Source organism: Geotrypetes seraphini, chromosome 12 (assembly GCF_902459505.1).
Source record: "Geotrypetes seraphini chromosome 12, aGeoSer1.1, whole genome shotgun sequence".
Classification (NCBI taxonomy): Eukaryota; Metazoa; Chordata; class Amphibia; order Gymnophiona; family Dermophiidae; genus Geotrypetes; species Geotrypetes seraphini.
Window position 1 is genome coordinate 99277469 of NC_047095.1, and position 15360 is coordinate 99292828.

A 15360-nucleotide genomic window follows, 5' to 3' on the forward strand; every position below is an offset into this window, starting at 1 on the left:
CATCCCAAGCCTCATTGGCAGAGATGTCATCATTATTGGAGAAGGCTGCAATGCCTCCAGCAGAAGGGGGACAAAATCCATCAGTCCCCCTGTTGGTAAGGCCACTGGAATTCACCCTGGAGTCCATTTGGACTGCTTTAGACTCCTTATACAAACTCCTTATACAGACTCCTTATACAAATTCAGGTAGATCGCTTGGACCAATAGGTTCAAGGGATTCAAACAACTTAGACTACCTTAATGCAAGATAGACTGTTGCTAGTAAAGAAGGTGTAAAATTATACTAAAAGGTTGAATTTAAGAATACTTAACTTTCCTAAAACACTAGCAGCGTCTCCTAGAGATTTATTTTATAAATTTCTGAAAGATTCATTTACATACCCAGAGACTGGTTTTCTACCTTCACATAAGATATACTGTCTTCCAGTTTCTAAGAAGGCTTCTCAATCTGAGGCTCCACCTGATTTACCAAGTCCTATGAATATAACAAAAATACTGGAAACCTCAAAGAGGCACTTCTTAGGCTTTTTTTTAGGCTTAAAGAAGTGACCTTTATGGATTCTAAGATCTCCATGTTTCCAGATGTTTCTAAACTAACTCAAAACAGAAGGAAATGTTTCCTAGAAATAAGAGAATATGTACTTTCTTGGGGGGCTACATTTCAGCTTAAATATCCCTGAAAATGTTTGGCCCTTTTTGATCAACATTCATATTTTTTTGATCTCCCAACAGTCACAATTTTTTTATTGAGGCAAAAGTAGTAATACTTTCCAGTGCCTCCACAGTGAAGTAAGATCCTAGTGATTAATGTAGAAGATGTAACACTGCACTAATGATTTTCTTTTCTTTTCATTTTAATATTAGATCTCATTATAATGTGAATTGACTCTCCTAGAATATGGGATTTATGAGAGATTGGTAATATTATATTGAATGGTATTGACCTGACTGGTTAATTGACTTTTCTTTTTTCTTTTTATTTGATATTTATTTTTCCTTATATACTGTATACTGGATTAAGTATATTTATAAAAGTATAAATAAAATTAACTGTACAAGAAAGCAGCCTATTAAAGAAGGAAGAACAGCCAACAAATTTCAAAATAGAAAAAAATCCTATAAAAAGCAGCATGCCCTTCTCACATCCCACTTGCTCCCTTATAAAGAATACCTTCTTTGAAAGTGAAGGAGTTGACAAGTGGTTCAAGCAAATGCCTCAGCACCCTGAGGTTGTGAGTTCAATTCCCACAGCAGCTCCTTGTGACTTTGGGAAATTTTTTTAATACATGTCTAAAACATGTAAAATGCTTTATAGCCACAGAGAAAAAGCAGTATATCAAGCCACATTCCCATTCTTTTTATTTCAAATGAGCCAGGAGTTTGTTCCAAGTAAATAGATAGTGCCAATTAACCCCAATAATTGATAGTACCTAATTAATATATGTACACATCTGGGATCAGCACCCCAATTAAAGTGGCTATACAGAATCTGGAGGATAAATATTTGCCCATAAAGCCAAAATACACCATTCTTTTGACCATTTTATGGAAAGTTTCATGATTCCAGTTTGGATCAACACCTCTGATCACTTAAATCTCACCTGAGTAAAAGAACTCTCCCAAACTATCACATTCTCATCAATGGTAAAATCCTGCCCAGGTGGAGCGTGGGGGTTATAATGCCCAACAACTTCATATTTCAATGTCATATTAGGAAGAAAGATCAAATTCAAAATATTGTATCCAGTGGCGAGGTCTCCATTTTCATCCAGGTACATCTCTTCCCCCAGACCATTCTAAAATTGGAGGTTCCTCAGATAATGATGGAGCTAAGAAGTGAGGGGTGCATTTTAAGTAATGCCAGGTTAAACAGGTAATTCCAAGCATACATAAATATTTGTTTATAATTATAAGGAGAACTAATTTTTAAAATCAGAACAGAAAATGGAATTCAACTCAATATCATATTATATTTTTTGGTCATCTCACATGTGTAAACACTACTGTCTCAACGTGTTTCAGTTGTTAGATTATTCATAGTGAGTGGAAAGGAGAAAAGGTCTCAGACAATTTGTTCATGTTACCTACCAGCCAAGTGGCCATTCAGGCAATGTGAACAATATTATAATCACTGGTCTTCCTCTACCACTGTTGCTATCAATAATACGCCATAAATTGGCAAATCCTGAATTATAATTATATCTGTCACACACCCAAAATCAATCATCAAAACCACTTATTTTTATGGTGCTGGACTATTAATTTAGAATCATACCAAAATGATATCAAAATGAATAGTCCAGCACCATAAAGATAAGTGGTTTTGATGATGATTGATATTGTTGGGGGGGGTGTGACAGATATAATTATAATTCAAGTTTTGCACATTTATGGAGTATTATTGATAGCAACAGTGGTAGAGGAAGACCAGTGATTATAATATTGTTCACATTGCCTGAATGGCCACTTGGCTGGTAGGTAACACGAACAAATTGTCTGAGGTATTTTCTTCTTTCCACTCATTATGAATAATCCAACAACTAAAACAAATTGAGACAGTAGTGTTTACACATGTTAGGTGACCAAAAAATATAATATATTGAGTTGAATTCCATTTTCTGTTCTGATTTTTGCAATTTTTGATTGTGAAATTCCAAACATCATTGTTTTTGTCTTTGTTGTAAACTAATTTTAAAGTCATTTTCAGAGGTAAAGCACTCTCTATCTCCTCCCACTGACAGATGGGCACATCCTTAAAGTACGGACCAACTCCCTGAAGAAGCTTAGGAAAATTATTTTATAATAGCCATATTTATTTATTTATTCAATTTTCTATACTATTCTCCCAGGAGAGCTCAGAACGGTTCTCAGATTCCATTCTAGAAGTGCAGTATACAGTATAAAAATCCAGTAAATAATGCAACTAGCCAGTGAATGGGGAGAAGGAAGGCACAAAGAAAAAATATATACATTATCTGTTCAATTCATTCTCCTGTCTTCAATGACAGATCAGTAATACAAAATAAATATCAGAGTGTCAGGTTCAATGTAGGGGACTTTTAACATAGCCAGACTTTATCTACTTAGGAATAAAGGACCTCAAAATCCAGCAGGATTAAGCTCTCTGAAGCACAAAGGCTTATAAAAAGAGAGCCTGACAGGCTATCACTGGTCCTGCTCCGGTAAAAATAAACCAGCAAAGAGAATACCCACAACAGGGAAAAAAACTCTCTAAGTAGAAAACCGGGCTTAAACAAAAGGCTTAAAAATGCTATGAAACCCCTACATTAAAGCATGGAATTATCAGGAGGTAAGTTGTCTGAAAAAAATCAAGGGTAGGCAAAATTTCCAAATAGCATCTTAAAATCCAAGTGCCAATGAATACTGAAACATTCAAACTTAGCTTTACTGCAAGGTTTTCAATGTCTATCAAGTGCAGTATGCAGTATGCCGTATCTTGGCCTCTATCCAGCTGGCAATTTCAAAGATGCTGTTAACTGCCAAAACCCCCAATTTGCTTTAGTTCTTCAAAAAGAGAGTCCTTGTTTCACCATCAGATTGCTGTGTCAGGAAGAGCTAACCTCTCTGGTAATTATTATACTAGATGTGAAAAGATTAGGATGCCATTAAAAAGCCCAGAGGACATCATTAGGGCAGAAAACTTTCAAAAGAACAAAGAAATTTAAAGGGACAAGGTTCCAAAAAAAATCACAATTAAAAAGGTTAGCAAAACATTTGTGTTCAAAAGGAGAACAACCCATCCTAATAATAAAGTCCAAAAGTGAATTGGCTTTTTATTTGTATTTGTAATTGTTTTTATTAATTATTTATTTATAGCAATACAGCTTTATATTAAAAAAATGATGCTCAATATCAGTTAGCAGACACCTCTATCTATATACCACTTATGGAGGATCCCCATGACTGGATTTTGTCTCAAATTAATAGTTTGACCAATGTAGCTTTGAAGTCAAGGTATTTAACCAAAAATGAATTTTTCTTTTTGAATTACCTTGAGGCTAAAACCTCAATTTTCTATACGCTCACAAAAATCCATAAGAATCTTGAATGCTCCCCAGGTCATCCTATTTTCTCAGCACGAGACTCCCTGCTCAAATGAGTATGCAAATATATTGATTCTTTTATTCTTCCATTAACAACCTCTATTCCCTCTCTAATCAAAGATACCACTCACTTTCTGAAATTAATACAAACACATCAGAAGATTTTAAAACAAACTATACTTGCTACACTGGATGAGAACTGAGGGAAAAGGGGATCGTGGGGTACTGAGGGAGGTGCTGGGGTATACATAAGTATAGACAGCTCACCAGGTCATGCAGGTGCAAGGCCGGAGGGTTAGGACTTTGATGGGAAGATAGGACTTCGATGAGAAACCTAGGGGGCAAGGGGGCCCCTTCTGGTGATTAAGGCAGGTCATGACCTGTTGGGCCGCCGCGGGGGCGGGATGGACCTGCTGGGCGGGATGGACCTGTGGTCTGACCCGGCAGAGGCACTGCTTATGTTCTTATGTTCTCAGTCATGGGGATCCTCCATACGCGGGCTATAGGTAGAGGTGTCTGCTAACTGATATTGAGCATCATTTTTTAATATAAAGCTGTATTGCTATAAATCAGGGGTAGGGAACTCTGGTCCTCGAAAGCCGTATTCCAGTCGGGTTTTCAGGATTTCCCCAATGAATATGCATGAGATCTATTTGCATGCACTGCTTTCAATGCATATTCATTGGGGAAATCCTGAAAACCCGACTTGACTATGGCTCTCGAGGACCGGAGTTCCCTACCCCTGCTATAAATAAATCATTAATAAAAACAATTAAAAATGAAATTAAAAATAAAAACATGATTCACTTTTGGACTTTATTATTAGGATGGGTTGTAGGGGTTTTTCTCATTTTGAACACAAATTTTTTGTTAACCTTTTTAATGGTGATTTTTTGGGAACCTTGTCCCTTTAAATATCTCTGTTCTTTTGAAAGTTTTCTGCCCTAATGATGTCATCTGGGCTTTTGTAGGGCATCCCACTCTCTTCACATCTAGTGCAGTAATTACCAGAGAGGTTAGCTCTTCCTGATGCAGCAACTCTGGCCCTCGAGAGCTGGAATCCAATTGGGTTTTCAGGATTTCCCTAATGAATATGCATGAGATCTATTTGCGTGCACTGCTTTCAATGCATATTCATTGGGGAAAATCCTGACAACCTGATTGGATTTTGGCCCTCAAGGACCGGAGATGCCCATGTCTGGGTTAGCTCTTCCTGAGGACTCTCTTGTTGAAAAACTAAAGTAAATCGGGGGGGGGGGGGGGAAGGGGGTTTGGCAGTTAACAGTGTCTTTGAAATTGCCAGCTGGATAGAGGCCAAGATACGGCATACTGCATACTGCACTTGATAGACATTGAAAACCTTGCAGTAAAGCTAAGTTTGAATGTTTCAGTATTCATTGGCACTTGGATTTTAAGATGCTATTTGGAAATTTTGCCTACCCTTGATGTTTTTCAGACAACTTACCTCCTGATAATTCCATGCTTTAATGTAAGGGCTTCTTAGCATTATTAAGTCTTTTGTTTAAGCCCGGTTTTCTAGTTGGACAGTTTTTTCCCTGTTGTGGGTTTTCTCTCTGCTGGTTTATTTTTACTGGAGCAGAACCAGTTATAGTCTGTCAGGCTTTCTTTTCCTAAGCCTTTTTGCTTCAGAGAGCTTTATCCTTTTGGATTTTGAGCTCCTTTATTCTTAAGTAGATAAAGTCTTGCTATGTTAGAAGCCCCTACATTGAACCTGACACTCTGATATTTATTTTGTATTACCAATTTGTATGAGTGTCTTTTGCTCTCATTTGTGTATTTCAATGACAGATCTACAGGAAGTTGGGACAGTAAGAGCAAAGACGATGCCATTGCACAGAAAAATGACTTAAAATTGGCACCAAATGGAAGTTATTTTTTCTTGCATAAACATCAAAGTCTTGATTTTTGAACCTCAGAATTGGGTTGTTCTATGATACAGATTGTGTAAATGGGCTGAAGATGGGTTTGATTTTAGCTCCAGTGGTTGGAATGTAAAGACAGCGCCTTGTGGATTTCTATGGGATTTGTTCCAAAAATAGCAAAGAAAGATGAGAATCAAACATTTATATCACATTCATTGTTGGTTTAATCGTGAATTAATATGAATTTAATAGGCAGATTAGATAGCCCTTTTTTGCAGTCATCTACTGGTACTATCAGGCCCATAATCAAGAATCTTAGACACCCAAAAACTTGCAAAAATTGGCACTTGGACATCTTATTAATCAAAACATCCAAGTGGTCACTGCGCATTCAGAGAAGAAATGGGCAAGTTAGGAGGCATACTGTACTAAGGGTCAGAAATAGGTGAGCTTAGATCTGGATATCTTGCACCTATAATTAAACCTTTTCCACTGTGTCCTAGATGGAAATTATATGTTTTCAACTAGAGCAATTTGAGAATCAGCTAAGTGTCAAAAACTTACCCAAATTGACTAGATGAGCACTGGAGGGATTAATTAATGTCTCCCACACTCTATCAGTGATCGTTAAATGCTTCCTAACACACAAACATGTGAAAATGAATCAGTACATATCTTTGGAATAGTACCACCTGGTATGGGAAAGCCTAGTAAAGTATCACACAGAGGTCTTAAGTAGCAAAGTGGGTGGGCTAGTGAACCATAGAGAAGAAAAGCCAGGACCATAACTCACTTTAACCATTATTTTTTAGGTGTAAAATATGAGGCCACTAAAAACCATCAAAATCCTACACTAAAACTGCCTTATAGGCACCAACTGCAGCCAATAGGGCTGGTAGACTGGTGGGGTATAATTGATTTATGGAGAGTTTAGGGGGCTCCCCATAAATTATAAGGGGATCATGATGAGATGTATATGTGGCACCCTTTATATGAAGTTCACAGTAGTTCCTTCTAAGAAGCCTCACTTCTCTGTTTTAATGTGTGAGTGACCAGTCCATTACAATGGTAGCCCCTCCTATGTCTAACTAGTGTAAATTTTGAAGTTTCGAACTTGGATGCTTTTGTGGACAAAAATGAGATATACATTTGGTCAACCTGGTGTCTTAGATGTCCAAATACATGAATTTTTTTTAAAAATGTGGATGTCTAGCAGTCCAGCTTTCAAAAATGGCTGTTCTTGTACTTCCAACTTTTGATGTTTTACAGGAAATGTCTAAAGTTGGACTTAGAAGGCTATTTTTGATAGGACGTTTATCTAATATAATAAAATGATAGGACGCGCATGCACACTAAAAAAATCGTGTTCCCTGATCTGTTGTGTTTTTTTTAGTGCGCTTGCGCGGGTTGTACGTCACCGATGTTCCTCTTCCACCATGCAACGCAAGCCATGTCCGCCGCCGACCTCGAGCTACTGGGGGCCGGCGGTGCGAGCCGCCCGGCCGGTGCTGAGGCCCCGCCTCCCGCTTCCGCCCTACACAGCGACGCCAGACCCGGACCTACAAAACGCTGAGGCCCGTCTTCCGACCTACCCGGCGCCGCCAGATCCGGCACCACAAAACGGCCCTCACATCCGCGAACATGCTTGCCATGGAAACAGAGGGGATCAGGAACTAAACATAGATTTTAAAAAAAAACCAAACAACAGTGCACAACGACAAAGACACACAGACACTCACAGAAGGACAGGGGGCTAAAGAGACAGATTGAAAAAAAATAACAAAACACTAAGGAGAAAGAGAGACACAGGTAAGGAGTGCTGCTGGGCAGGGGGAGCAGGGAAGAGGGTCAGGGGGAGAAAAGAAGGAGTGCTGCTGGACAGACAGAGCAGGGAAGAGGAACAGGGGAGCAGGTAAGAAGTGCTGCTGGACAGGGGGAGCAGGGAATAATGACTGCGGAGCAGGGAAGAAGTGCTGCTGGACAGGGGGAGCAGGGAAGAGGGACAGGGGGAGCAGGTAAGGAATGCTGCTGAACAGGGGGAGGTAAAAGGAAGGGAGAAGGCCTACTGCTGGACTGGTGGAACAGGCAAGGGGTGATGGTTGACAGCCGAGGAAAGAGAGAGACAGAAAGCGGTCAAGAGGAGAGAGAGAAAAAGAAAGAAATAAAGACACACACATCTATTCTAGCACCCGTTAATGTAACGGGCTTAAAGACTAGTGTCATACATAAAAGACTGGATTCAATAACTGGTGCTTAAAAAAATCATTGCTGAGGGTTATTCTATAAATGGTTTTTAGAGTCAGGATGAACTCAATCCAGAACCCCCCTAACTACACAGAAACTACAAATAGAGATAAAAAATACTTTTGAGACTCCATTTTCTATGAATTGAATTGGGAGCCACAGCTATCGTTAGGTGTGGTAATTTACACCATCAAATCAAGTAGGAATCCCACTATATTCTATAATTATGAGTTCCTTTTACCAAGCTGTGCTAGCAGATTTAACGCATGCTTAGCATGTGCTGCATTGTCGCACACGCTAGACGCTAATGGCACCATTGAGCTGGCATTAGTTTTTGGTGCGTAGTGCGGGAGCAACGTGTGCTAAAAACGCTAGTGTAGCTTAGTAAAAGAGGGTGTATGTGTGTCACCTTGAGGAATGCCCCTGATCTACCCATAAATCTCCACTTTCCATGTCTACTTTTTGGATTCATGTAAAATTTAAGCTCAAATTCCACACCTAAATTTATACATGAAGATTCTAATTAATTCCAACTAGCACCAAGATTTGCTTGTTTGAGTGGGATACATTCCATGATTTTCTCATGTGTTCAGGGACTTTCAGGTCATGTTGCCATCTTGTGTATAGTCCAGAACAAGTCCCCACCCCAACGTATGGTTTAAATTTATTTAAGTCCTGAATATCCTTAGATAGCATCACACAAGTAATTTAAATGAATCTCAACTTTTCTTGGTCATTTAAATTCCTTGAATATTTGTGGTTGGTTGATCATGAATGTTGAGTGTACTGTATGTATCAAAATTAAGGAGGGAAGAGGTTTTTAAGAATGAAGGCTCACCTTCACTACTCCTGTGAAAGCATCTCTCTCAATGTGTTCCAAAGCGTATCACTCTTTTCCTTTTGAATAAAAAATTCCTGTAACACATACTAAACATAAACATAAAACTCACTTCTATACCACAAATACCACTAAGTTCTATGTGGTTCATAGGTGAATGCAGGTTAATACTGCAACAAAGGTCTAACTTTCAAAAGATTCTATAAAAAGATGCATTTTTAAAGCCTGTTGAAACTGTTGGTAGGAGTTGGAAGATGTAAATGCATAATTCAGGTCCTTACCTTCCATGGCAAAGAGTACAAAAGTTCCCTATTTTCTCTAATCCATGTGGTGCTATTTCCTGAGCCTGACATGATCATATTATGTAGTGCGTGTGCCACAACATACACAGCATTGTACACACTGTAGCTGCTCCCAAAGTGTGTGTTGAAACAGTGACCTTCGCCCTCAGTCTTAACTTTAGAGTTGCAGTCTCTTTTGATATGATTTGGGCAACTGCTGTCACACAGGACATTCCACCAATCTTTAGCTTGGTAATCACTTCTCAGCCTGATAGGTTTCATCTCACGGATAAATTTAAAAAAATTTGGCATAACTTTCTTATATGGTTTGAATATAAAGAACTTGTTGCTTATTTGAAAGTGTTTTTGATTTTTTTTAATTATTTCTACCTCAGCAATGATGATAAAAACCTGACCACTTTTCACATTTTTTTGAAGATCCAGTACATTATCTAGTGAAAATACAGCATTTTTATTAAAGTAGTAAATGTTCACAGTAGATGATTTTTTACTTGCTCTAACAATTTTTTGTAATTCAAAATTTTTGATTCTTCTCTGGTGAGGAAAGGTTTGATGTAATGCGATGCAGCCACCATTCTGTTCAATCCCTTCTTTCAAGATCTGGATAGCTCTCATACTGCTTTCATCATCGTTTGAAAAGATACTGACCCATTTCCAGCCAAAATACTTCAGTAGCTTGCCTATCCCAATAGAGAGATGCAACTCATTGGGGACAGTCCGGTAAAAATAAGGATACTGAACAGGGTCACTCATATAAAGATTCTGTGAGCTGTAGCTGACCTGTCATGATAATATAAAATAATGAATGTATAATCCTTTTACATCACTCTGAGAAAACAGTTTATTTCACATAGGCCATATAATTTAATAGCACATAGTTTGCAGGAGGTGCTTGTGTCCAGGCTCCTGTTAGTCTCTCGTTTATTATTATTTAATTTGTTTATTGAATTTTATAAATAATACAAGTATACAATGATAACTTGATACAGATCAGAGAGGAAGAAATAAAAATTAACACAAAAATATTATGAACAAGTAATATTAACTCTTATTTAGCCCACAATATTGAAGATCAAGAAAAGAAATAAATTTCAATTCAACTATTAAATTATTGGAGTAACGACATAGTCTCTCGTTTATAAAATTGTTCTCCGTGAGGATCATTTTATAAAGGGATGTATACTGTACCTGGTATTGCATGCTCCTCAAGCTAGGCCAAATCTCTTCCACCCACCCTCCCCCAAAAATCCATAGACACACCTAAGAGGGTGGTACATAAATGCATTTGAATCTAGAATGATTTTAATGTAGTATTGCTTTTCAAGTTAATCAATACAACATTAAATGGTATTGGCTTTTCTTTGGAGCCTCTGAAAGAATACAGACAAAGTGAAGAATAGTCATTATAAAAGTATGTATATTTGTTTTAGAGTGAATGTACTTGAAGTAAATGGAAATAGGGACATTTCAAGGGGAACCAGTAGGCAGGAAGATGGGCTGATATTGCACCACTTGGTTTACTTTTCAAGGCTCCTTTCTCTTAAAAACAGAGATTAGTGCATGGGTAGATTATGTTAAATGTGATCAAGTGCAAAGTGATGCATGTGGGAAAGAATAACCTGAGGATATATTGAAATCCGCAGCTCAATGTGTGGTGGCAGCTAAGAAAGCAAATCAGATTTTAGAAATGGAAAAGAAAGATGCAGAACCATCTGGGACTCAATCAACCAGGTCACAGAGGAAGCTCTTGAAATCCCTCTGAAAGGCCTATGGCCTACAACCTTCCCTCTAAATCCCTGTCCTGCAAAAATAGTAAAAGTGAGTATAGGCCAATTAAATTGTTAACTCCTTGTTCGGAGAAGGGCACCTGCCAACAACACAAAAAAAAAATCTGTGGTGACTTCCTGAAGATAAAGAGTTTCCATGATGAGAACAAGCTCAAAAACTACCAACCAGTCCCTAATATGCCTTTCCTGACAAAGCTTATGGAATGGACAGTCTGCATTCAACTCAATAACTGGTTAACTGAACATAATTATCTAGAACAGAATGCCAATCTGGCTTCAGATCTGGGTACAGAACAGAGATAGTTCTTGTGGCCTTTCTTGATAATATGAACAGGGACCATTACAGGAGATCAGGCTTCAACACTGTGAATCATAATATCATGCTTACAAGACTAGCAGGAAAAGGTATTTGTGGCACAGTATTTACATGGTTCAAAACCTATTTGTCACACAGACAACAATGAGTTTTGTTCAGCAAGTGCACGTCATTACCTTGGGCAGTGAACTCTGGGGTGCCACAAGGGTCCATACTTTCTCCCATCTTATTTAATATACACCTTAAGCCTCTGGATGAACTGCTTCAGTCTATGGACTCAAAATCCTATATCTATGCCAATGATGTGCAACTTTTCATACCCATTGAATGAGATCTACCCACAGCTTTGTGTAAACTGACTGCTTGTCTAACTACAAATCTGGAATCAGAAAACAACAACAAACTCTACCTGAACCCACACAAAACAGAGATTCTTCAAGTTCCTAACACAATGGGATAAATACCTGACTTCAAAAAAGCTACATTGGCTACCAGTACCTTACAGAGCTAAATTTAAAACTCTATTTTGATCTTCACTAGGACTAGTGGACATACAACGAAGCTACTAAGCAAAGTGGATAAAACATTTCTTCACTCAACATGTAATTTAACTCTGGAATTTGTTGCCATAGAATGAGGTGAAAGCAGTTATTTTAGCAGGATTTTTTTTAAAGTTTGAATTATTTCGAGCAGGAGGGATCTGCCCTGCCCTGCTTAACTGCGAGCCTGCTCTCCTCCAGCCCATCCGAGGGCTGCTACAGGCTAGCGTGACCCGGCTTCTCTTCAGCCCACTGCGGGCCGCCGAAAGTTTCTGTTCCGCCTCAGCGACTCCAAGGCAGAGGAAGGAGGAAGTTTCCTCCATCTTGTTCCTCCTTCCTCCGCCCGACGCCACTCGAGCAGGAGGGATCTGCCCTGCCCTGCTTAACTGCGAGCCTGCTCTCCTCCAGCCCATCCGAGGGCTGCTACAGGCTAGCGTGACCCGGCTTCTCTTCAGCCCACTGCGGGCCGCCAAAAGTTTCTGTTCCACCTCAGCGACTCCAAGGCAGAGGAAGGAGGAAGTTTCCTCCATCTTGTTCCTCCTTCCTCCGCCCGACGCCACTCGAGCAGGAGGGATCTGCCCTGCCCTGCTTAACTGCGAGCCTGCTCTCCTCCAGCCCATCCGAGGGCTGCTACAGGCTAGCGTGACCCGGCTTCTCTTCAGCCCACTGCGGGCCGCCGAAAGTTTCTGTTCCGCCTCAGCGACTCCAAGGCAGAGGAAGGAGGAAGTTTCCTCCATCTTGTTCCTCCTTCCTCCGCCCGACGCCATTGTGCAGGACTGAACGGCCCTGCCCCTGCCCCACACTTGAACTCTGCCTCCACAGCCCACCCAAGAGCTGCCGAAGTCCCTGCAAGACAGTACTAGCACTTCTGGGCTCCTCTCTGCCTCACCTCTCCGTCCCCCCCCCCTTAGCTCATCAAGGTCCACTGAGGGCCTCCAGACTCTCAGCTCCCCTTGCCCAACCCGGACTCTGCCCGATGCCAAAGTTTACCATTGTCCATATTCCAGTCTCTGTACCATATTTTATTATTGTCTATGCTTTTCATTTAGATGCCAAATTCCACCTTGTCTTTGCCTAGCTCAGCACCAAACTGTATTTCTGCCATACGGAAAGGCTTAGCCGCTAACCGCTTCTCACCGATATAGCTCCCCCTTTGATCCACCCCTAAAAAAAAAAAAAAAAAATTATCTCTCATCCCTACTCTTGGCACTTAGCCAGTTTAATCTAAGTTCCCCTGCTACTCCCTCCTCTACCTCTTCCCCCCCCCTGCTGCAGACTCTCACGCATCAACCTCCCTGTCCTAATTCCCCACCATGAACCCTTCCTTCTGGATCCTTCTCCTCCTACTCTGCTCACCTCTCTATACCTCCCTCTGTCTGAAACCTCCCTCTCCCAACCTACTCGACCCCGCTCACTCCAATAACATCTGAACTGGACTCAAAATCCCCACACTGATTCGCACCAGAATTCCCCCTCTCAAGAAAAACCCTCAAAAAGTCAACCAAGATTCTCTAAAACCCCTGCCCCCTGCCAATCTTCCCAACACTGCCTCAGACTCTCTCACCCCAGTCCCGACACTTTATTGCAATGCCAGATCCGTGTGCAATAAGACCCAAATCTTGAAAGACCTTCTAGACGAGCTCGACCCTGGATTCCTATGCATCACTGAATCATGGATCGCCAAAGACGATCTATTCACACAAAACGAACTCCTCCCCCATGGTTACCAAGGCCTCTTCTCCCCCAGACCCAATCGAAAAGGAGGTGGTCTAGCACTCCTCTACAAATCTTTCTTTGACGTCCAGCTCCTAGAGACGGGCACTCACGCTTCCCTAGAATATTTGCTTGCCTCAGTCAATGACGAACTCCGCACCCACCCATTGGGCATCCTGTTACTATACCGCCCACCTACCCCTTGGACCAAATCCTCCAATCTCGTCTTTGAGACCATAACAAATGCCTTCCTTAAATTTCAAAGACTTCTGATCGTTGGTGATATTAACCTCCACCTTGACGACACCAACAACAAGGACACGTCTGAATTCAACAACTTCCTTACCTCTCTAGGCTTCCCCTCACCCACCCCATCTCCAACCCACGAAAAAGGGCACACTCTAGACCTCACCACTTTCCTTGATCTTACCGCCTTCAAAACTTCAACCGACGACACTCGCTGGGAACAAGTCCCTTGGTCCGATCACTTCTTAGGGACTACCTGCCTCCCCATCTTCATGTCCCATCTTGACTCCCCACCCCACCCCTCTCATTCCATAACCTTTCGCAAAAAAACCTTGAGCAATCTATTCTGGTCCAAATTCCTCAACCAACTCTCCTCCAACCCTAGACCTACAGACCCCGAATCCCATTGGCGCAACTGGACCGCCCTCTCCGAGTCCACCTACCACTCCCTTGCTCCAATATCCACTAAAACCATCTCCTACCCCCGAAAGGCCCCCTGGTACTTACCTCTTCACAGAGAACTGAAACAGAAATGCCGCGCTCTAGAGCGCAAATGGAAAAAATCTAAATCCCCCTCTGATAGACATACCTGGAGGGTCAATATTAAACTTTACAATTCTACACTAAAAAAAGCCAAGAAGAACTTCTTCGGAGACAAGATCTCTAGATCCAACAATCAGATCAGTGCGCTGTTCAACATCTGGCGCTCCCTAACTACAAAAAAAGACCCATCTGTGCTCCCACCGTCTCTATCAGCCGATGCCCTCGCAAATTTCTTTAATGAAAAGGTTACCACCCTAAGATCCTCCTTCCCACCCACAGTCTCCTACAATTCCCTGACCTCTACCGACCTCAACCCTACCTTACCTATATCCACCCCCATTCCCGCCGACAGATCTTGGACCGTCTTCGAGCCTGTTTCCGAATCGCAAGTCTCCAAACTCTGCCTCAAACTAAAAACCTGCAAGTGCACTCTGGATCCTTTCCCCTCCTATCTATTCAAGAATATCCCTACACAGGCCATCGCTTCCCTCACCGAACTCATAAACTCTGCCCTAACATCGGGCCTTTTCTCCCCCAACATGGGACACATTTCATTGACTCCTCTACTGAAAAAGGCTGAACTTGACCCCTCCATGCCAGCAAACTACCGCCCTATTGCAAATATCCCTCTCCTAACCAAGTTATTAGAATCCATCATATCCACCCAACTCTCATCCTACCTAGAAAGATTCTCTATTCTCCTACCCCACCAATTCGGCTTCAGACCCAACTTTAGCACCGAATCCCTCTTGGCCTCACTAATTTCTAAGGTACAACATCTCCATTCTCACAACAAATTTGCTGTTCTCCTACAATTCGACCTCTCCTCAGCCTTCGATGTCGTCCACCACGACATCCTAATCTTCCAACTCTCCGAAATAGGCA

At 41.0% G+C, this 15360-nt stretch overlaps 1 protein-coding gene across 1 annotated transcript in view; it reads right to left on the bottom strand.

Moving 5' to 3' along the window:
- LOC117346162 (vomeronasal type-2 receptor 26-like) overlaps positions 1 to 15360 on the bottom strand; it is a 40726-nt gene that overhangs the window by 5532 nt on the left and 19834 nt on the right. Inside the window, exons 3-4 of the mRNA XM_033915566.1 lie at positions 9311 to 10111; positions 1602 to 1796 (exon numbers count right to left, since the gene is read on the bottom strand). Of these exons, the coding sequence (XP_033771457.1) occupies positions 1602 to 1796; positions 9311 to 10111 (996 nt within the window). The remainder of the gene's footprint in view (positions 1 to 1601; positions 1797 to 9310; positions 10112 to 15360) is intronic.